The sequence below is a fragment of the Jaculus jaculus genome, chromosome 12 (genome assembly GCF_020740685.1).
Source record: "Jaculus jaculus isolate mJacJac1 chromosome 12, mJacJac1.mat.Y.cur, whole genome shotgun sequence".
Taxonomy (NCBI): Eukaryota; Metazoa; Chordata; class Mammalia; order Rodentia; family Dipodidae; genus Jaculus; species Jaculus jaculus.
The window spans coordinates 60,367,455-60,388,089 of record NC_059113.1 but is presented as its reverse complement, the minus strand read 5'-3'; the positions used below and the strand labels follow the sequence as shown (position 1 = coordinate 60,388,089).

General features: G+C 50.4%; 3 protein-coding genes and 1 long non-coding RNA gene across 6 annotated transcripts; 2 read left to right on the top strand and 2 right to left on the bottom strand.

Annotated features, from left to right (window-relative positions):
• The first annotated feature begins 1,184 nt into the window (after positions 1–1,184).
• Positions 1,185–10,218, top strand: LOC123453749. The gene is made up of 5 exons (XM_045131627.1): positions 1,185–1,456; positions 2,073–2,216; positions 2,430–2,585; positions 9,287–9,729; positions 9,996–10,218. Exons 1-4 carry the CDS (start codon positions 1,451–1,453, stop codon positions 9,398–9,400), a joined length of 420 nt encoding a protein of 139 aa, XP_044987562.1. The 5' UTR covers positions 1,185–1,450; the 3' UTR covers positions 9,401–9,729; positions 9,996–10,218.
• Positions 10,219–10,962: 744 nt separating this feature from the next.
• On the bottom strand, positions 10,963–14,838 carry LOC123453647. 3 transcript variants are annotated; one of them, XM_045130833.1, is made up of 2 exons: positions 13,035–14,838; positions 10,963–11,257 (listed from the first exon to the last, which is right to left on the bottom strand). In XM_045130833.1, exon 1 carries the CDS (start codon positions 14,756–14,758, stop codon positions 13,847–13,849), a length of 912 nt encoding a protein of 303 aa, XP_044986768.1. In that variant the 5' UTR covers positions 14,759–14,838; the 3' UTR covers positions 10,963–11,257; positions 13,035–13,846. The 3 variants fall into 3 exon arrangements, with proteins under 3 accessions (XP_044986768.1, XP_044986769.1, XP_044986771.1); XM_045130834.1 differs by having other exon boundaries at positions 10,963–13,137; positions 13,340–14,838; XM_045130836.1 differs by having other exon boundaries at positions 13,340–14,838.
• On the bottom strand, positions 10,963–17,069 carry LOC123453648. Its single transcript, XR_006632907.1, has 3 exons — positions 16,816–17,069; positions 15,489–15,903; positions 10,963–13,620 (listed from the first exon to the last, which is right to left on the bottom strand). It is a non-coding gene; the product is annotated as an uncharacterized LOC123453648 (long non-coding RNA).
• On the top strand, positions 16,381–20,423 carry Aldoa (aldolase, fructose-bisphosphate A). Its single transcript, XM_045130832.1, has 9 exons — positions 16,381–16,538; positions 17,784–17,916; positions 18,007–18,218; positions 18,722–18,776; positions 18,860–19,020; positions 19,366–19,449; positions 19,546–19,720; positions 19,826–20,025; positions 20,124–20,423. Exons 2-9 carry the CDS (start codon positions 17,805–17,807, stop codon positions 20,217–20,219), a joined length of 1,095 nt encoding a protein of 364 aa, XP_044986767.1. The 5' UTR covers positions 16,381–16,538; positions 17,784–17,804; the 3' UTR covers positions 20,220–20,423.
• Positions 20,424–20,635: the final 212 nt, after the last annotated feature.

The window sequence follows — 20,635 nt, the reverse complement described above, 5'->3', positions numbered from 1 at the left end:
AGCCTGGGACTACAGAGTGATTTCTAGATCAACCTAGGCTAGAGTGAGACCCTACCTTGAAAAAAAAAAAAAAATTAAGAGCCAGGAAATTTGCCTTAACTGCTCCAAAAGTATAGCAGTGCTTGGTACCCAAGGGAGATGTGAAATCAATGGAAGCTAGAAGGCACTCAGATTAGATGGTGTTGGGCTTGACTGCATGGAGCCAGTGGGAAGCTTCTGGAAGGTTCAAAATAGAAAAAGAACAAGATCTGAGGTGAGCCAGTTAAGGTGGATCCTGCCCTTGGGAGACTGATGTCAGAGGATTGTCAAGTGTTAGAGACCAGCTTGGGTTATATAGTGAGTACAGGTCAGCCTGGCTACAGAATGACACTTGTCTCAACAAAAAAAGATTAACGTGGATGGATGTGATGTGAATGGTAGGAAATCACAATAACAGTGATAACAAAGGATGGCAAAAAGAAGTGAAAATGGGAAAGAGAAGTCAGTTAAAAAAAAAAAAATACTGGGGGCCAGGTGTGGTGGCCCATGCCCTTAATCCCAGAATTTAATTTAATTCCATGGACGCTGAGGTAGAAGGATCACCATGAGTTTCAGGCCACTCTGAGACCACATAGTGAATTCGAGGTTAGCCTGGGTTTTTCGATGTAGGGTCTCGCCCTAGCCCAGGTTGACCTAGAACTCTGTAATTCCAGGCCAGCCTGGAACATACAGCAACCCTCCTACCTCTGTCTCCTGAGCGCTGGGATTAAAGGCGGGCGCCACCACGCCCGCGATTTTTTTTTAAGCACACTATCCCCGTGAGGCAGAAGAGGAAACTGACTCAGGCACAGTGATACCACCAGTTAGTGCTGTAGCCTGGGAACTCGGTCCTCCCTCTGCAGCGCCCCGGGGCCCAGCATGTCCAGTATCTGCTGAGATCCGACCTGGGCCTAGAGCGGCGAGAATTCGCAATTTCCGTCGAGTCTAGACGGAAAAGCCAAGAAGATTGGCAATGATAGTAGAATCTGTGGGCTCAGATAAACAGGCCGTGGAATGAGGAGGGTAGAGGGAGTTTGGGTCTCGGCAGCCGCCGTAGTCGCAGCTCTCCGCTCCCCATGGCAACAGTAAAAAGCAGCGCGGGGTTTCTGGGCGGGCCTGGCGCCTGGGCGGGCTGGCCAGCGCGGCGCGGAATCTGTGAAACGCCAGCGGCACTCCGGTGTGGGGGACCCGCGGGCCGGGGGTTGGCCGTGTGCGCTGGCAGCCGAGGGCGCGGCCCGGGCCAGTGGAGAAGGAGCCGCCTCTGACTTCCCCAGACCCAGTGCTCCCATCCCCCTCCTGAGCAGCGGCCATCTCTGGCCTCAGTTTCCCCGACACAGGAAGAGAGAGGAGACTGGGTGCCTGGGTTTCGGTCGCTCAGCCCAGGATCTTCTCTCTTTAGCAGCTGCTGGACGAACTGGCGCTGTTCTGCTCCATGGACGTGAGTCCAGTGTCCTGTGCTCACCTGACCTCTCAGGCCGGGAACGGCTTTCCACTTCACTTAGCCCTTCCAGCTCAGGATAGGCGCTGTGCCGCTGTGGTGCCGAGAATGCCTTCCCGACGGAGGCCACGTTTTGATTATTCCTAGCAAGACATTCAAGGAGATGGCTAGCCACTTAGGCAGAGGCCTGGAGGACAGGGAGAATGGAACACCTGGGGACTGCTGTAAAGCCCTGGGTGCTGCGCTGTGGGGGCGGGTGTGGAGACAGAGAGGTAGGCAGAGGGTTTGTCCCCGAGTCCCTGTGAACCACTGATGGGCTGATTGTAAGCGAGGGTGAGATGCACAGAACAGCTGGTGTGGAAGAGCGTTATGGCCAGTAAAGGGGCTGATGGATGGGAAAGTAGTGTACAGGAGCCAGACACAAGATAACTACAAAGAGCAATGCTTCTCATAAGATTCCAGAATGACCCGCACATGCTAGGTAGTGGGATGAGGATGACAGGAAAACCGGCAGGTTTGGGAGACAAGTTAGGGTGTTGTCCTATTAACTCTTCACCCCAATCGGATGCAGCCCTTCCTCACCTCCTTGTTACTCCTTTCTCCTGTCCTTGTCCAGGCCTCCTCAAGCCCGTGGAATCCAGCCGCAGCTTCTGTCAGAAGCCCTTCCTTGCTGCTCCCTATCCCCGCCATTGTCTTCATAGCTGTGGGCATCTATTTGCTGTTGTTGGGCCTGGTGCTGCTGACCAGGCGCTGCCTTCGGGTGAGGGGCTTGATGGGACGTCAAGGGTGGGCTCTGGAGACGTGGAAATTGGTTAAAATGCCCCTTCACTTGCACCTTCGCTATTCAGTCTATCCTTTTTATGGAACATGGGATTCCGTTGTTCCAGTTAACCCTACTCTTGCCCCTCTTGGGAAAGTCAGTCTTGTCTTTTCCTGCTGCCTGACCCATGCCCTGAGCCTTGACATCTCCTAGGCCCAGGGCTGCTGCACAGACTGTACCACCCCCTGCAAAAACCAGGGTGCCTCAGAGACCCAAGACTGCTGCTGGACCTGTGCGGAAACCTGGGATTTCCCTTTGCCCAGCCCAGCCCACTGCCTGGATGCCTGCTGCCCCCAGCCCAGCGATCCCGTGAGTTCCATTCTTACCCTGAAGAGCTGTCACTGAGGAATGCTCTGCGCCTTGATTTTCTTTCTTTGGCCACATTTATTACTGAGCAGCAACTTTAGGCCCAGGCACCATTCCAGGTACTGAGTCACATGCAGATAGCAAAAAAAAAAAAAAAAAAAACACAAGCAACATATCAGATGGTTCCTGGTGATGAAAGGTACTTGAAAGTTGGATGACTGATAAAAATGCTGTGTGTGACATGCACAGTACATAATTAGAACTTCTGAAAGAGTCCTTAAAGAAGTAGGACTGGGGGTGTAGCTCAGTGATAAAGTGCTTGCCTATCTAGCATAGACAAGGGTTTGAGCCCCAATAAAACACCTACTACTCATTAGGTGAATATTATGGTCCAGAGAATAGCACTGTTTTACTGACATTTTTTTCTCCAACCTAAGTGTCAAGTATTTTTTTAATATTTTCTTTTTTTTTACTGATAACTTCCATGACTCCATGATTATAAACAATATCCCATGGTAATTCCCTCCCTTATTTTTATTTATTTGACAAAGAAAGAGAGAGAGAGAGAGAGAGAGAGAGAGAATGGGCGTACCTTGGCCTCCAGGCACTGCATACAAACTCCAAATGTATGTGCCCCCTTGTGCATCTGGCTAATGTGGGTCCTGGGGAATCGAACCTGGGTCCTTTGGCTTTGCAGGCAAATACCTTAACTGCTAAGCCATCCCTCTAGCCCCTCAAGTATTTATTTTATTTAATTTAACTTTTTAGTTTTTTAGGGGGTAAAGTCTTATGTATCCTAGGCTGGTCTTAGCTGTGTAGCCAAGGCTAGCCCTAAACTCCCGATCCTCTTGCCTCCCAGGCTGGGATGCATCACCATGCTGCCCCAAATTTTAACTGAATCATAGTAAGTATGAAAACTAGGGTTTTTGTTTGTTTGTTTGTTTGAGATAGGGCCTCACTCTAGCCCAGGCTGACCTGGAATTCACTATGTAGTCTATGTAGGGTGGTCTCAAACTCTCAGTGATCCTCCTACCTCTGCCTCCCGAGTGCTGGGATTAAAGTTATGTGCCACCATGCCCAGCTATTCAGATATTTATTTATTTTCGTTTTTCAAGGTAGGGTTTCACTGTAGCTAAGGCTGACCTGGAATTCATTATGTAGTTTCAGGGTGGCCTTAAACTCACAGCAATCCTCCCACCCCTACCTCCCAAGTGCCTTGATTAAAGACGTGCACCACCACACCCAGCTCAAAGATTTTTAAGCTAGCTCTGTAACCCCAGATTGTTGGGGAGGGGGGTTATCCCACATATATTAATATACAAATCCATCACTACAGTTAGTATTCTTTGCCAAAAAATGGAGCTCTACCACATTAGACTATTCATCCCAACTGTTACTTGCCCTTTCACCTTGACATCACACCTTGGCAATTCCTCCGTGTTGTAACATAGCCTAGATAAGTACTCCTCTGCCCATCTCACAGAGGAGCAGGCTGCTTAGGAGGGTTGTGGCTTCTCTGGTATTACACAGCAGAGTCTCCACAGTAAATTGCTCCATGGTGTTTTATCTGCAACAGAATCCTCGGGGAAGAAGCTGGCTCACAAAAGAATAGCCATTTTTGCATTTGTGGGTTTAAAGATGGTCAATGTGATTGACCACCTTCCTAGACAATGATTATTTTGGTCTCAGAGATTAGACAGTAAAGCTCTTGCCCTTGGAGTGGTGACCTTCCCTAGAAGGGAGGGGGATAATAGTCTGAGTGCCAGCAAGTTCATATCTTGCACTGACTATACTTAGTGCAAATCTCTGGAAGATGTTTTGAGGTTCAAAATAAATTATGGGGACTGAGGATATAGCTCATTTGGTAGAATGCTTACCTAGAATACACAAGATCCTGGGTTCAATCCCCACCAAATACCATATAAACCCAGTATGTTGGCACAGGCTTATAATTCCAATACTTAGGAGGAAGAGGCAGGACAACCAGAAGTTCATATCCTCCGTTACATAGGGAATTGGGTAGACCACTCTGGGCTAAAGACCCTGTCTCAGAAAAAAAAAAAAAATCACTGGGTCAAGAGCTTTCCTTTTTCAGAGAATCTGCTTCTGATTCTCCAGAGATAGCCAAGAGATGGGCCTCTGGGGTTGAGGGCAGGGAAGCACAGGAGGAAAGAAGGAGACCATGGGTTCTAAAAACTCCTATTTAAAAAAAAGTATTTTGTTTTGAAAGTAGGGCCTCACTGTAGCCCATGCTTACCTAGAATTCACAATGTAGTCTCAGGCTGGCCTCCAGCTCATGGCAATCCTCTTACCTCTGCCTCCCAAGTTCTGGGTTTAAAGGCGTGCATTACCATGCCTGGCAGAAGTTATTTTATTTATTTAAGAGACAGAGAGAGAGAAAAAAAATGAGAATGGGCGCACCAGGGCCTCCAGCCACTGCAAACATACTCCAGAAGTATGAGCTACCTTGTGTGTCTGGTTTACATGAGTACTAGGGAATTGAGCCTGGGTCTTTAGGCAAGCACCTTAACCAGTACGTCATCTCCCCAGCCCCTAAAAACTCCATTTTTTATAGTAGATGATCAGTCACAGAATGATTTCTGGTACTCAGTACCTTGTCCCTTTCCCTATCTGTGCGTTTGAAGTGGTTATGGACCTGTGCTTTTCTTAGGAGAGAGGACAGGCTAAGGCAGAGTGTGAGAAGGATGGTATCTAGGGCTCCAGGGCCTTCAGCATTTGATTCTATCTAGTTTCTACTGGACCAGAAGGAGATGTAGAATGACCTAGAATAGGGCAGGGATATCCTGTCCTTGATCTGTCTTTCCTCAAAGTATATTACAGTGCCACTGTTCTCCAGTTTCCTCATAATAACAATGACCACAAAGGTACAAAGCTCTCCTGTTTTACAGTTGAAGACACTAAGGCTCACAGAGAGTCCAGTGACTTGCCTGGGGTTAATAGCTGAGCCAGCCAGACCACAAATCCAATGTTTTCTTCCTTGTGTGTGTGGGACGCCTGCTTATTACATTGCTTTGTTGTGAGAATTCAATATATATGGGGAGGACTGTTAAGGCTTGGGGCCAGCAAAAACAAGATTAGATCTATGACCTCCAGGACTTACACTGTGGTGTGGTACACATATAAGTATGTAGGCAATTGTAGTAACATGAGAAAAAGAGGTAACATGTAGCCCTGTATGTGCAAAGTAGGTAGGAGACTTGGAAGTCAGATCTCTAGGCTCCTTAGGTCAAGATGGACTATAGTTTGTGACTTTTTAACAAGTTCTCATGTAATTCTGATGTCCACTGGAGTGTAATGACCAGCATGGCTCTCTTCACTGAGCTCTCACTAAGTGTGAGGCATACTCAGTTCTTCCCATTGACACTTCACAATGACTCTGCAAAGTGTAGGTACTGTATTTATTTCAGAGATGAGGAAATGAGGCCCAGGACATGAATTAGCTAAGCTGAGATTCAAACTTAGGGCATACTGATTCTAGGACTTGAGACATTGGCCAGTAAAAATGACTCCTGACCCTTCTAAAGTTCAAGGGCAAAATGTCAAAGTGAAAACCTTATCCAAGAGCTTAGGGAAACACAAAGGTTAACAGGCATGTGGAGTTATGTTTAATGTACTTAAACAGAAGATTTCTTCTAGAAGCCAGTACTTGTGAGAGTCAAGAAATCCATTAGCCAGTTATTAATGGCTGGATCTAAATTCTTCCACAGACAGAGCTAAGAAGTGCTTTTAATACCCTCTTTTCTGAGGAAAGCAGTGGAGCCTCTTGGCCAATGGTTTTACACATAGAATGATGGTGTGGTCCTCTAAGAAACCCACAGAACCAACTTCAACCCTAAACTGAGATTCCCCAGAGATGTCCCTCAACCACTCTTCATCACACATGAGAAAACCCACTTCTTTTTCTCTTCCACCATGACACTCCAGCTTTTCTGTGTTGGCAGTAGCACAGCCCAGTTCAGGCCCCTCTCCCTGTGGTTGGTTGGTCCTCTACCCTTGCTGGAGCCCCTAATGATAGCTGATCTCACCAGTCATCTGATACTCACTGTACCCTGAAACTTCAGCTGTTGGAAAGGTCATTTCCCTATTCCTGGCTTGACCTGGTCTCTGATTGAGCTGTGCAACTGTGGCTGTCACTAGCTTTGCTTGTGGCACCAAGGAGCCAACCTCTGTCACATAGCCATCCTGGGTGTGTCTACTTCAGCCACTTGGCCTTTCTCCAGTCCATGCCTAGGGCAGTTGGTAGATCATCCCTGTCCCAGGGAGAGAACTGTGGGCTGGAGGAGCAAATGTCCCTTCCTGTCTCTCAGATTATGTCCAGGAGACAGACCTGCCCTTTTCTGGTGCTGAGAAGCCCTCTTCTTTCTTTGCCTAAAGAGGGAAATGTAATGTTTAGATTCCTCTATTCATTCAGCACTCATCTCCTCAGACACTTGCTGAGCATGAGTTCTATACACTAACTCAGTGGAGAGATGAGACTTAACTGCCTCTGCCCTTGGCCCCAGGATGAAGTGGACATTCCTGACCCTGAAAGGGTGGGGAGAGGGTAATCACAGGCCTGGGGTGTCAACTCTGGTCCGTGCCAGCTCAATTCTCTAGATGCTATTTGGGAAAATCCCTCCCTAATCTAAGGCTCCATTTTCTTGTTGTGAAGAGGCCTTTCATGTAGGGTAGTGATCATTAGATAGAATTATATTTTCCACCCAAGACAGTATCTCAGGCTGGCCTCAATTTGCTGTGTGTTCAAAATGACCTTGAATTCCATGCTTCTGCCTCTGTCTCCCAAGTACTGGGATTACAGGTGTGAGACACCACACCTGACTCAGAAAGGTTAAAAAAAATTCTTTGCAAAAAAAAGAAAAAAAATCATTCACAAATATGGTCTGTGCCTTGCAGTTAGTACTCAAAAATGAATGACATATGACATCACCAAGCATTATGGTTCATGTCTCCAATACCAAGCAGGAATATGATCATGAGTTCAAGGCCAACCTGGGCTACATAGTAAATTCCAGGCTAGCCTAGGCTATAGAATAAGAGTCTGTGTTAAAAAAGGTTGGGCTGGAGAGATGGCTTAGCGGTTAAGGTGCTTGCCTATGAAGTACAAAGTCCCCAGGTTCAATTCCCTAGTACCCACGTAAGCCACATGCACAAGGTGGTGCATATGTCTTGAGTTCATTGCCCATTCTCACTCTCTATATGTGTTTTTCTCTCTCAGTCTCTCATAGGTAAATAAATAAATAATTTTAAATTATTTTTTTAAAAAAAGATATGTGGGAGCTGGGTGTGGTGGTGCATGCCTTTAATCCCAGCACTTAGGGAGGCAGAGGAAGGAGGATTGCTGTGAGTTGAGGCCAGCCTGAGACTACATAGGGAATTCACAAAGACCTCAGTTGATTCCCAGCACCCATTAGAAACAAAACAAAAACAGGTATGAGTACACATGCTTGTAATCCCAGCACTGAGCAGGGTGGAGACAGGAGGATCACTGGTCTCCCTGGTCAGCCTGTCTAACCAAAATATGAGGCATTCCAGGTTCAGTAAGAGACTCAGGGAAATTAAGCAGAAGAGCAATAATCAGTTATCCTCACCCGATGTTTTCCCCTGGTCTCCACTTACATGTGCACACACCATGAGTTCAAGGCCACCCTGAAGCTACATAGTGTCAGCCTGGGCTAGAGTGAGACCCTATCTCAAAAAAAAAAAAAAAATGTCTTGGGCTGGAGAGATGGCTTAGCGGTTAAGGTGATTGTCTACAAAGCCTAAGGAACCAGGTTCGATTCCCCAGTACCCATGTAAGCCAGATGTACAAGGTGGCACATGTATCTGGAGTTTGTTTATAGTGTGGTTAGAGTTCCTGGTGCACCCATTCCCTCTCTATCTGCCTCTTTCTCTCTGTGTTTCAAATAGCCAGGCGTGGTGGTGCACGCCTTTAATCCCAGCACTACATAGTGAATTCCAGGTCAGTCTGGGCTAGTGAGACCCTACCTCAAAAAAAAAAAGAAAAAGTCAAAATGGGGCTGGAGAGATGGCTTAGCGGTTAAGCGCTGGCTTGTGAAGCCTAAGGACCCTGGTTCGAGGCTCGGTTCCCCAGGACCCGCGTTAGCCAGATGCACAAGGGGGCGCACGCGTCTGGAGTTCGTTTACAGTGGTGGAAGCCCTGGCGCACCCATTCTCTCTCTCTCTGTCGCTCTCAAATAAATAAACAAAAAAAATTTAAAAAAAAAAGCCAAAATGTTTATAAACACATTAAAAAGACACTTTTCAGCTTAGAGTTTAGTTTAAAGCCAACAAAAATATCTATTTTTCCTTCTCCTTCCTTTCTCTGTCAGTTGCACATGGCTCTGAGAGTAGAGTAGAACTATCTTTGAGCCGGACACTGGGACACCCAAATAAATACTAGTTGGGACCTGGGGCCTATTGTTCAGCTCAGTGGCCCTTACTCTTCTTACCTATGGATGGTGGGGGGAGGACAGAACTCCGAATAACAGCTTTAAGCTTTGGAACTCATTTGTCCAGAATGTTGCATCACTGCTGGTTTCTCAACAGTATGGGGAATTGCTTTGTTCCCAAGAGTGATGGATGGTACCCTCTGTTCCAATGGGCCCCTCGGTTCCCTTCTCCCATGGTAAGGAAGCATACTGAAAGCCTGGTCTTGCCTCATTCACTCGCTTCCTCTCCCTCAGGGTTGGGCTCCTCGTTGTCCACGCTGCTGCCCACTGTGCGACTGTGCCTGTGCCTGCCAGCTTCCTGACTGCCAGAGTCTCAACTGTCTGTGCTTCGAGATCAAGCTCCGATGAGGGCCTAATCCTTTGGGAAGTGGCCAGCACTCAGGGCCCACATGCCCTCCTTATCCTTGGGCCCTGAGGACATCTCTGGCCAAGCCACTGGAACTACACATGGCTGTCCAGCTTGCCCGTCTGGGAGTCTTCAGTGGAGGGCCTGGTTCCCTGAGGGATGGAAAGGAGAAGGGTTGATGCACTGGACAATGTCCCTGCCCCCTTCCGGAGCAAACTCTTTTATGTGAAAGTGAGGATTGCTCACCACACAGCAGTATGGGATGAACTCAACTAACCTTGAGGATCAAGATATGGGATGTCCAACCATGGACACTTGGTTATTTTAGGAGGTGAGTATATTGCCTGCATCTGAGCTCTCTCTTTTAAAACAAAGCAGGGCGTGGTTGCACATGCCTTTAATCGCAGCACTCTGGAGGCAGAGGTATTAAGGAGGAAGATCACTGAGTTTGAGGCCAGCCTGACATCACAGAGGCAGTGGCAGATCAGCCTGGGCTAGAGTGAGACCCTACCTCAGGAAAGAAAATACAGCCACCAGCCGGCTCAGTAATGAGGCAGAGGGCTACCCCATCCTATTCCTCTCCCTCCTTTTCCATAGATCCCTCTCCAAAGATTTCATTCTTCTGACAACCAAGTCTGGCTTTCTAAGGAAAAAAGTACCTCTGAAGGACCGGTGAATGGTGAGCGGGCCCCTCCTCCACTCAGGGCAGAGCAAGGCTTTCTCTTCCCCCACACGGGGCCGCCACGTTGGCATGAATGTCAGGAGCTTCAGGTTTCCCTAAATATAGGTCTCTGCCGCGGAGATCCGTGGTGGGGAAAGGGCAGGGGTGACAGAGAAGGTCGGGGACACCAGCGCCGGGGGAGGGCGGGAGCTGCTTTATAACCCAGCCCAGAGCCTTGGGGCTCACTCGCTGCAAACACACTCCACCGGCTCGAACATCCTCGCCACAGGTGGGTCGCTACTGGGAGCGGGCAGGGTAGGGACCGACTGATGAGGAAGGGGGGCGGTGCTTAAAAAGTATCTGGGAAGCGGAAAGCTGTGGACTGATTTTATTTTGGAGAAGGCAGTCAGGTTCAGGCAAGACAGGTCTTTCAGGCCAAACCCTAGATGGCCAATTTCCGCAGTCTGGGGTGAACGGAAGCAGGTCTCGGTCAGCCGTGGCAGAGAGCGTGCGTGAGTCCGCAGGCCAGGCTAGCCCCTGCTGCAGGAGGCCGACCTCGGACTGATGTGCGGGAGCACTGGCTATGCGGAGTGGGGCGACCCTCCCGATCCCCGAGGCCTCTACGGCAAGCTCTCACCACCTTTTCCGTTCCCTGTGCGTGCACTTGGCACCCTGCCTTCCTGTCCAGAGCCTGGGCTAGGCACAGGGAGGTTGGCTCCGCAGTCCAGCCCACGGGTGAGGCTGCTCACGCCCGACCCCTGTACTCGGTAACGTGACCTAACTGTGGCCGCCAAGCCGGCCGGAAGCTGGGGCTTTCTGGGAAGGAAGCAGGAGCAGCTTTTGTTGGGACCCCTCCTCACGGAGGGACTCCAAGTCTCGGGAATCGAGCGAAACCCCAAGGACTGACACTGACGCTTCTCGATGCAATGCAGCAAGAAGTGTTTATTGAGGTACCGGTGCACGGGGGCTCAACACAGAGTCCTCACGCAGGAGGGGTGAAAAGCTCCGAATAGCAACTTTACAGGGTTTATATAGGGAAAAACCACAGAGCTAGGGAGGGGGTCTTGCTCAAGGGACTTTCCATATAGAGTGGATTCTGATTGGTGGAGTCCACGTGGCATTGCTTGACTAGGCCAAAAGTGACCTCAGGCAGGATGGTGGCTTCCTGGGTTCCAGGAAACAGAGACAGGTTCGAGAACTAGGCAATGGAGCAAGGTTCAAGAACAACAACAGGTCGGTTAGGTTCTCGGGGCAGGGGCTAACCAGACAATTTGAGACAAGCAAGCAACGTTACAAAAGCTGAGAAAGCAGGTTAGCATGGTAATGGTCCTTTTTTTTTTTAACCTCACATTCCCCCCTTTTTCTTGGGCATAATTCCAATCATGGAATTTTAGATTTCTGATTCCCCTACTAGCTGATATCGCTGACGGAGAACCAGTACTTGGACTGTGTTAATTCTCTCCCTGATGAACGTTACCAGACGGTTTAAAATGCAGGGCCCAAACGTTAGGAGGAGGAGGAGGAGGAGGAGGAGTGGTCCTAATAGGGTGGATATCAGAGTAGTCAACCAGGGGGACCTATTAAACCATGATTCAAACCATCCCTGACTTTGTTTTCTTTCCCAATTTCTGGCATCTAGTCTCTCTCTGAGTTTTCTCAGTGAGTCTTTGATAACACCCGAGTGGTCTACATAGAAGCAACATTCTTCCTTTAAGGCCACACAGAGTCCCCCTTCCTTAAGGAACAGTAAATCTAGACCTCTTCTATTCTGTAAGACCACCTCGGATAAGGAAATTAGTGACTCTTCTAATTTGGAGATAGAATCTTGTAGGACCTGTATATCCTGAGCTATAATACCTTGTAAGTCTGCCAATTTTGAATCTTGGGTAGCTAGGGCAGTAATACCTGTTCCAATTCCGGTGGCGGTCCTGAGACCCAGTAAGACTGCTAGGGTGAGGGAAAGTGGTTCTCTCCGAAACTTAGTCTGCCCCTGTATGACATCTAGGAAGTCGAAGTCTGGGTGATAAATGAGTCTAGGGAGGAGCTGTACTAGGATACAATAGTCCTGGGCCTGGCTTAGGACAGCAAGGGATAGAGTATAGAGGTCAAGCCGGTACCGCAGGCCCACCATGCTCCCTGAGGGGGCTTTAGGTACCCTATATAAGATTCAGGAACATGAGTAGAATTACAGAGATGAGCCTGAGAAGGTGGCACTGTGCCTATACAGAGTCCTTTCCCTGATACTGCAGCTAATGTTAGTCTAGGGGGGAGTTGATATTGACCTATCTCAGTAGTAACAGTGAAGTTCGCGTAAGGAAGGGCCCAGGCAATAGCCTCATAGTAAGGGGGAGCCACGTCATAGCAAAGCCAACAGTGGGTGGTCATTTCCGGCCGAGTAGCATTTAAGAGAGCAAAAGCCTTCTGAATCATGGCGAGTAGGGGCACCGGTTGAGGCCTAGGGGTGTTAGTCCGGTCGGGGGGGGGGGGTTGGTAGGTCTAGGGTTCGTGGGGAAGGTAGTGGGGTGGAGCTGGGGTGGAGGTTTGGGAGCTGCGACAGGGGGTTTCTGTAGTAGGGAGTTGGGTCCCACTAGGGTTGGGTCTGGACTTCTAATTATTAGTCTAATAGTGAAGAATAACCCTTTATCTGGTCCACTCATATAGAATCTGAGGCCCCACGTATTTCCTTTTAGCCAAGTCCGGGAATCTTTCCCTGTATTTGTGAATGTGATATTAAGGGGGATTGGCCCTCTTCCAAATTCATGTGTATAAGGGCCCCTTTTTATTATAATAAGATCCCAACTAGAAGAGGGATTCCAATAAGCATCCCCAGTGGTCTCACATCCCCATTCTTTGCAATAGTAATGTTCTTTGCCCCCACAATTTTTTCTTTTAGCCTCTTGGGGGCATGCATAGAAAGGGAGTTCTCTGAGTTTTTGTAGGGCCTGTACATTGCTACAACCGGGCTGGTCAGATACCTGTATGCCCTGTGGGGTGAAGTACCCTCGCATTATGGCCCGTCTTTCCATGTGATGGTCCTCCTCAGGTTTTGGTAAGGGGTGTCCCAGGAGTCTAATCCTGCTAGTAATGAACAAATATTTGGGGATAAATGTGGCCACCAGGTCCAAGGAGGGGCGGTTTTTGTAGTACTCCAAATTATATCCCCTGTTTGGGAGATAACTTGTCAGGTTAACTTCTGAGGGTTATGGGGGCTAGCTCTAATTGGGGGTAATAGTCCCATCATTATCAGGCAGGAGGCATAAGTGCAGCTTAAGGGGGTTACCAGTCTTTTCCAGTTTCCATGTTGTGGTCTCTGGTGGAGCTGGCTTGACGTGCGACGCATGAATCCAAGCTGCGATTCCATCAACCTTTATGGCTGTGGGTGTTGTCAGCAACACAATGAAGGGTCCCTTCCACCACGGTTCCAAACTGGTAGAACGGTGGCGTCTCACGTAAACAGAGTCCCCCACCTGGTACCGGTGAGGTGCTGGTTCCTTGGCTGGAGAACAGGCCTCCTTTATCTGTGGCCACAATTCAGATTGAAGGAGGTGTAAGGCCTGCAACCTGGCATTAAGATCAGAGTTAGGAATGGTGTTTGGATGTTTGGGTGTCAGCAATTGACTTAAGGGGGTGGGGACCCCAAATAAAATCTCAAAATGGGTGAGGTCAAACTTGTAGGGGGTATTCCAGACTCTAAAGAGAGCCCGAGGTAGGAGCATTGTCCAGTCAGTATGGCCAGTCTCCAAGGACAATTTAGTTATGGTCTCTTTTAAGGTTCTATTCATTCTTTCTACTTGTCCTGAACTTTGGGGTCTATAAGCACAATGTAATTTCCAATTAATCCCCAATATTCTGGCCACCTCCTGATGTCTGATGCAGACTGATCCACAAAACTCATTAATACTGATGCCCTCTGTTCCTCTGCCATTGGGTCGAATGGTGTATATCTACGATATGCCTCCAAGAGGTGTTCGAGGAATATTGAGGGGAGCTCATTGGGTCCCTGTAGAACCTCTCTTACCTTGGCCAAATTGGTGGGGCGTCTTGCAGCCCCTCGGAGACCAGCCACCAGAGCCTGGCCATAGACACACAGATGCTCCCTACCGTCAGGGGTATTGAAGTCCCATCCGGGTCTGGTCAAGGGGAACCCATCATCTATAACATTCTGGAGTTGTGTAGGACGTCCATCGTCTCCAGGGACATTTTTCCTAGCCTCGAGGAGAATGCGTTCCCTTTCCTCGGTCGTGAAAAGAGTCTGCAGCAACTGTTGGCAGTCATCCCAAGTCGGCTGGTGAGAGAAAACTAGGGATTCCATCAGAGTGGTTAATTTGGAGGGATCCTCAGAGAAAGGGGGGTGATTGGCCTTCCAGTTATATAAGTCTGCTGATGAGAAAGGCCAGTACTGAAGAGGCTGTAGGGGTACATGCGTAGGGTCTTCTCCTGGCCCTGGAATGGGGGGGTCCCAGAGCTCTGAGTGGGAGGGCAGTGGCAGTGTCTGGGGAAAGAGCCCTCCTACTTCTGGTTCCTGCAGCGGGGCCCCCTTGATGGCCCAACTCAGGGAGGGCTGGGGGTGCAGTGGGCGGCTGAACAGGTGGATAGGGTGGAGGTGGGTCCAGGAGGAGGAGATTGGGCTGGGTCTCCGGGTAGATCCGTGATGTTGTCTTTTTCTCCGATTCTGCAAAAAGAACCTTGGAGGGCCCATGGGGGCCCTTATTAGGGGGTTGTGGGGGAATCCAGGGCTTGATCCAGGCCGGGAGGTCTTGGATCAAGTCCTGCCAGGTGAAAATGTAGGGAATCTGGTCCGGGTGTCCTCCGCGTTCCTGCAAAACAAGATGTCTGACTGCCTGAATAACTGTCAAGTCAAAAGTGCCCTCCGGTGGCCACCCTACATTAAATGTAGGCCATTCTGCAGCACAAAAGGTCTGCCATTTCCCTTTTTTCACCTCAACTGATAAACTATGTGCCCTCTCCTTAACGTCAGTCCAGTGAGTCAAAGTCAGGTCTAAGGGACTGGAAACAGTTTGTCCAATTGTTTTATGTGTAGAAAAATGATAGAAGAGTGAGGAAACAGTAAACAATAAACAGACCAGGGTCAGAAAGAAGCGACCAAATTTTGTCTGCCACAAAAACGAAAATGATTCTGATGGCCCAGGTCTGGAGCCAGACAACACTTTCGCACAAATGTGGACCCGGCAGAGTCCACCAGATAGGAAGCCACCAAGTGTCCCTGGCCTTTCTGACTTCCTGAGGCATCCCCCAGGGCTGCAGGTTGTGGCATATAAATGCACGTCTGCTGTCCACTGTGTATGGCCCTCACGGTGCCATGACACACCTACGAAGCGAAAGTGTCTTTCCAGAATTCAGGGAAGAACAGACAAACAGAAAAACAGCCAGACAAATACACAGACTAATGGACAAGGGCGCCTTCTTACCTCCGAGACCGTGAATGTGAGTCTGGGGTCTGCTCAGATCCCAGACAAGCCCCCAAATGTTGGGACCCCTCCTCATGGAGGGACTCCAAGTCTCCGGAATCGAGCGAAACCCCAAAGACTGACACTGACGCTTCTCGATGCAATGCAGCAAGAAGTGTTTATTGAAGTACCAGTGCACGGGGGCTCAACACAGAGTCCTCACGCAGGAGGGGTGAAAAGCCCCGAATAGCAACTTTACAGGGTTTATATAGGGAAAAACCACAGAGCTAGGGAGGGGGTCTTGCTCAAGGGACTTTCCATATAGAGTGGATTCTGATTGGTGGAGTCCACGTGGCATTGCTTGACTAGGCCAAAAGTGACCTCAGGCAGGATGGTGGCTTCCTGGGTTCCAGGAAACAGAGACAGGGTTCGAGAACTAGGCAATGGAGCAAGGTTCAAGAACAACAGGTCGGTTAGGTTCTCGGGGCAGGGGCTAATCAGACAATTTGAGGCAAGCAAGCAACGTTACAAAAGCTAAGAAAACAGGTTAGCATGGTAATGGTCCTTTTTTTTTTAACCTCACACTTTCATCTTTTCTGAATTTTCCACTCGCTCCCTCTCCTGGCCAGCTGAAATTCCGGCTGAGTCACGGCTCCCCGCAGCGCGCTAGGCCGGGAAGGGGGAGCTAGCGCGGGGGAGGGAGGGCCCGGGCGACCCGCGGGATGTGGCCCGAGTCACGTCCGTGGGGGGCGGGGAGGAATCGTGTTCTTGCCGCGCAAGCGCCGCCTTCTAGCTTAGCTTTAGGAAGACGGCCTGGAGCTCCAGCCCCTCGCCGGCCATTGGACGCCTCCCGTCCCCAGCAGAGGAACGCGGGGTGGAGGGCGGGGCCGGGCGTGGGCGGGGCTTTAAAGGACGCGGCCCCGCCCCCTCGGAGCTGAATTGGTGGCGTTCTCTTGGAACGCTCCGCACTACCGAGTTCGGGCAGATACTGCGGAGTTCGCTCCTCAGTCCTCCCTTCAGTCCACCTCCCTCCGCCGCCGCGTCCCGTACCCTACCCCTCTTCTGAGCCAGGTGAGCGCCCCTCGAAATAAGCGAGTCTGTGGGGTGGGACCCTGGGCCGTGGCGGGGCGCGGAACCCCACCCCCACAGGTCCCCGCATCTCCAGCACCCTGGGGACACGCGGTCCCAGCCTGGGCTCCCCCGCTAGCGCGCTCGCGGTCCGCTGCGCCATTCGGCGGCTCCGCGCGCTGAGTCATGGCGGGGGAGGAAGCTGGACGTGATGGAGGACTATTCCTTTTGAAGATATTTTTACAGAGACCTCCTACATAAAGCATTAGGGCTCTCTTACCTTTGCAGGGGTCCTAAGAAGCAGCAAGGGGTGGGGGGCCGTCATATACCGCATCGGGGTTTCTGAGGTTGGGGGAGGGGTTGGTCCCGTCCTGGAAGACTTGGGAGTCCCTGGCGAGGTGGGGAAGCCATGAACACTTAACCCCCTTCTCCCCCTATCTTGTGACCTTGATTCTGAGCCTGGAACAGCTGCAGCCTGTGAACTGACCGGAGCACTTTTTAAGGAAGGGGTGGGGCACGTGCCTCTCATCCACAAACCCTTTGCCTGTACGAGCAGTAAGAAGGCGAACCTTCTTTCCTCTACCTGGCCTGAACTTATTCTACCTTGGCCTGTTTGCCTGCCTTTTTTCACCCTGTTCCTCACACCCTCTACCCTGGGGTGAGAAGCCTGACCTTGGGATGTCCTTGAAACCTCTAAAGCCCGGGTGGTTTGAAAGAAAGGGACACCTCACTACGATGGCAGTCAAGATCTCTGCTCTCATCTCGTATCTTGCTTTTGGGTTGCTTTATGGCTTCAAGCACAGACCTTCTTGGGCACTTTCAGATGAGGGTATTGGGCTCTGTGCCCTATTCATGACCTTTAAATTCTAAAATACTCCCGGTTCAATTTTGTTTCTAGGCAAGGTGACCCATGGCAACGCGCAGGCCAGATGGGTCCAGCTTCACCATGACCCGCCTGTCCCTGGCTCTGGCTTTTTCCTTTCCCCCAGTTACCAGTGGGCAACCCCACCCACAGCTGGGCAACACCCAGCAACAAACAGAGTTAGGAAAGGTACAGGAGGAGGCAGGTCTAGTATAGGGAAGTTTGGGCATACGGGTGAGTTGGGGACAGGAAGTGCCCCAGAACCTGCTGGGTGTGGGGCAGGGGAGGTGGGGAATGTTTGCCCTGACCTCCAGGCAAAGGGCCCTGTTTTTTGGGGATACACTGGGAAGGCCCAACTAAGCATTCCTCATCTGTCCTTCACCTAGCAACTTGCTGTCACCGGCACCATGCCCTACCCATACCCAGCACTGACTCCGGAGCAGAAGAAGGAGCTGTCTGATATCGCTCACCGCATTGTGGCTCCGGGCAAGGGCATCCTGGCTGCAGATGAGTCCACTGGTGCGGTACAGGCAGGAGACAGGGAGGAGGGCCCAGGGTTGCTAGTGACAGGCTGATCCCCTTATCCTCCCACGTGACCCTTCCCTCCAGGAAGCATTGCCAAGCGGCTGCAGTCTATCGGCACTGAAAACACCGAGGAGAACCGGCGCTTCTACCGCCAGTTGCTGCTGACTGCTGATGACCGTGTGAATCCTTGCATTGGAGGGGTCATCCTTTTCCATGAGACGCTGTACCAGAAGGCGGATGATGGACGTCCCTTCCCCCAAGTTATCAAATCTAAGGGTGGTGTTGTGGGCATCAAGGTGAGGGTACAGGGCTTCAGACTGTAGGACTGGAAATGGGTCTTCAGAAGGGAGTCCAGATTACTAGATCAGGGAATGAATACTTGGTTGGGAGATCTAAAGTCTTGGGTGGAGTCTGTCCTGGACTTGTCCAACATCCCTGGGGTAACTCCCCTTTTTTCTTTTTTTGGGGGGGCTTAAGGGGTGCTGGGGATAGAACCCAGGTCCTTATGTCTGCTAGAAAGTGCTCTACCACTGGGCTAGATATACCCCCTACAATTCCAAGAGAAAGTTATTTTCCTATTTCCACCTGAAAAACTAGATGTCCAAGGTTTAGGTAAAATGGTTTACCCATTTAGTACACATGGTAGAGCCAGGTCATCTAATCCTGTTAACATTCCTGTCAATCTTTCTTGTGTGACTGGAAGTATTTGTGGGCCCTGAGAGACCATGGGAGAGGTGAAATGAAGTTGGGAAGAGAGGAAAGGGGTAGTAGAGATAATTGCTTCCCTTTATGCTGACAGGTAGACAAGGGTGTGGTGCCCCTGGCAGGAACTAATGGAGAGACCACTACCCAAGGTGAGAACTGTTTGACTCCTTCTCTTCCCCTTAGCCCACCCAGGAGTTCCAGAGTGAGTTCACATTCTTGTTACCATCTCCAGGGCTAGATGGGCTGTCCGAGCGTTGTGCTCAGTACAAGAAGGATGGAGCTGATTTTGCCAAGTGGCGCTGTGTGCTGAAGATTGGGGAGCACACCCCCTCTGCCCTTGCTATCATGGAAAATGCCAACGTTCTAGCCCGTTATGCCAGCATCTGCCAGCAGGTGGGACTGGACTGCAAATCCTTAGTAAACCATCTTCCTCATTTGGTTCCAGTGTGTGCTAGCTTGCTGTCCATCTGCCAGGATATCTACCTCCCCCAGAGCAACTGTTTCTGATACCCATCATGCATCAGGCTCTCCTGTGGAGGCCACTCTACAAGGCAGAGGGGGAAATAGGGACAGTATGGGCAGATCTGAGAAGATGCCTTGTCATCAATAATCTGCTGAGGGCTTTGAAGTCTTTGAGTCCCTCTCATCATCAAGATAAGGTCTTAACCAATGGGGTGGGGAAGCTGTAAGTGGGGTTCCAGGGTAGGAATCCTCATTCTTCACTGTCATCCTTTGCAGAATGGCATTGTGCCCATTGTGGAGCCTGAAATCCTCCCTGATGGGGATCATGACTTGAAGCGCTGCCAATATGTAACTGAGAAGGTAGGTTGCTGGCCAGGGCGGTGTGATGGGCTGGACCCCGCCTTGAGCTAAATCTGTCCCCCACCTCACCTCTGATTTGGTCCTACCCTCTTCCAGGTGCTGGCTGCTGTCTACAAGGCTCTGAGTGACCACCACATTTACCTGGAGGGCACCTTGCTGAAACCCAACATGGTCACCCCAGGCCATGCTTGCACCCAGAAGTTTTCACATGAGGAGATTGCCATGGCAACTGTTACAGCTCTGCGCCGCACAGTGCCCCCTGCTGTCCCTGGTGAGGGCTGCCACCTTACTTTGGCATGGTGAAGTAGAGGCTTTCTCAAGCAGCTCCTGGAGCTTCTCCCTGTCCTGGTGTCTGATGAAAGTCCTTGTTCTCCAGGGGTCACTTTCCTGTCTGGAGGGCAGAGTGAGGAAGAGGCATCCATCAACCTCAATGCCATCAACAAGTGCCCTCTGCTGAAGCCATGGGCCCTGACCTTCTCCTATGGCCGAGCTCTGCAAGCTTCTGCCCTGAAGGCCTGGGGCGGGAAGAAGGAGAATCTGAAGGCTGCCCAAGAGGAGTATGTCAAACGAGCCCTGGTAAGGCAGGCGTGGAAGGGCACAGAAGGTGGGCAGGTACCTGGAGGGCAAGAGGGACTTGGGAGGGGTCTCCTCACTTGGTTCCTCTTCTCTCTTAGGCCAACAGCCTCGCTTGTCAAGGAAAGTACACCCCAAGTGGTCAGGCTGGGGCTGCAGCCAGTGAGTCCCTCTTCATCTCTAATCATGCTTACTAAGCTGGGGTGGTCTAAGGCTGCCCCCTCCACCAACACTCCAGGCCCCTGCCTCCCCACGCACTCTTGAAGAGGGGCCTCATGGGACTCCAGGCTTGTTCCCATCACTCTTGCCGCCCTTGTGACTTTGGTGTGTGGTGTTGTCTGTGAACGCTGACTCCATTACCCCTTCTAGCCCACTGCCAATAAACAACTATTTAAGGGGGAGTCTGTTGTCTGTCTTGTGGGATTTTGGGGAGATAGCTGAGTCCATAAAAGAGCCTCTTGTCTTTGGTTCATCCTTCTGGAAAGGGGTAAAAAGGGGTGAGGTGGGGCCTTCCTGCCATGTTTCAACATTGAGAAAGGCAGAGGGCTTGTGACATTTTCTTCTAACCAGCAGGGCTCCTCCAGCCATCCACATCTGATAGGTGGAACCATCT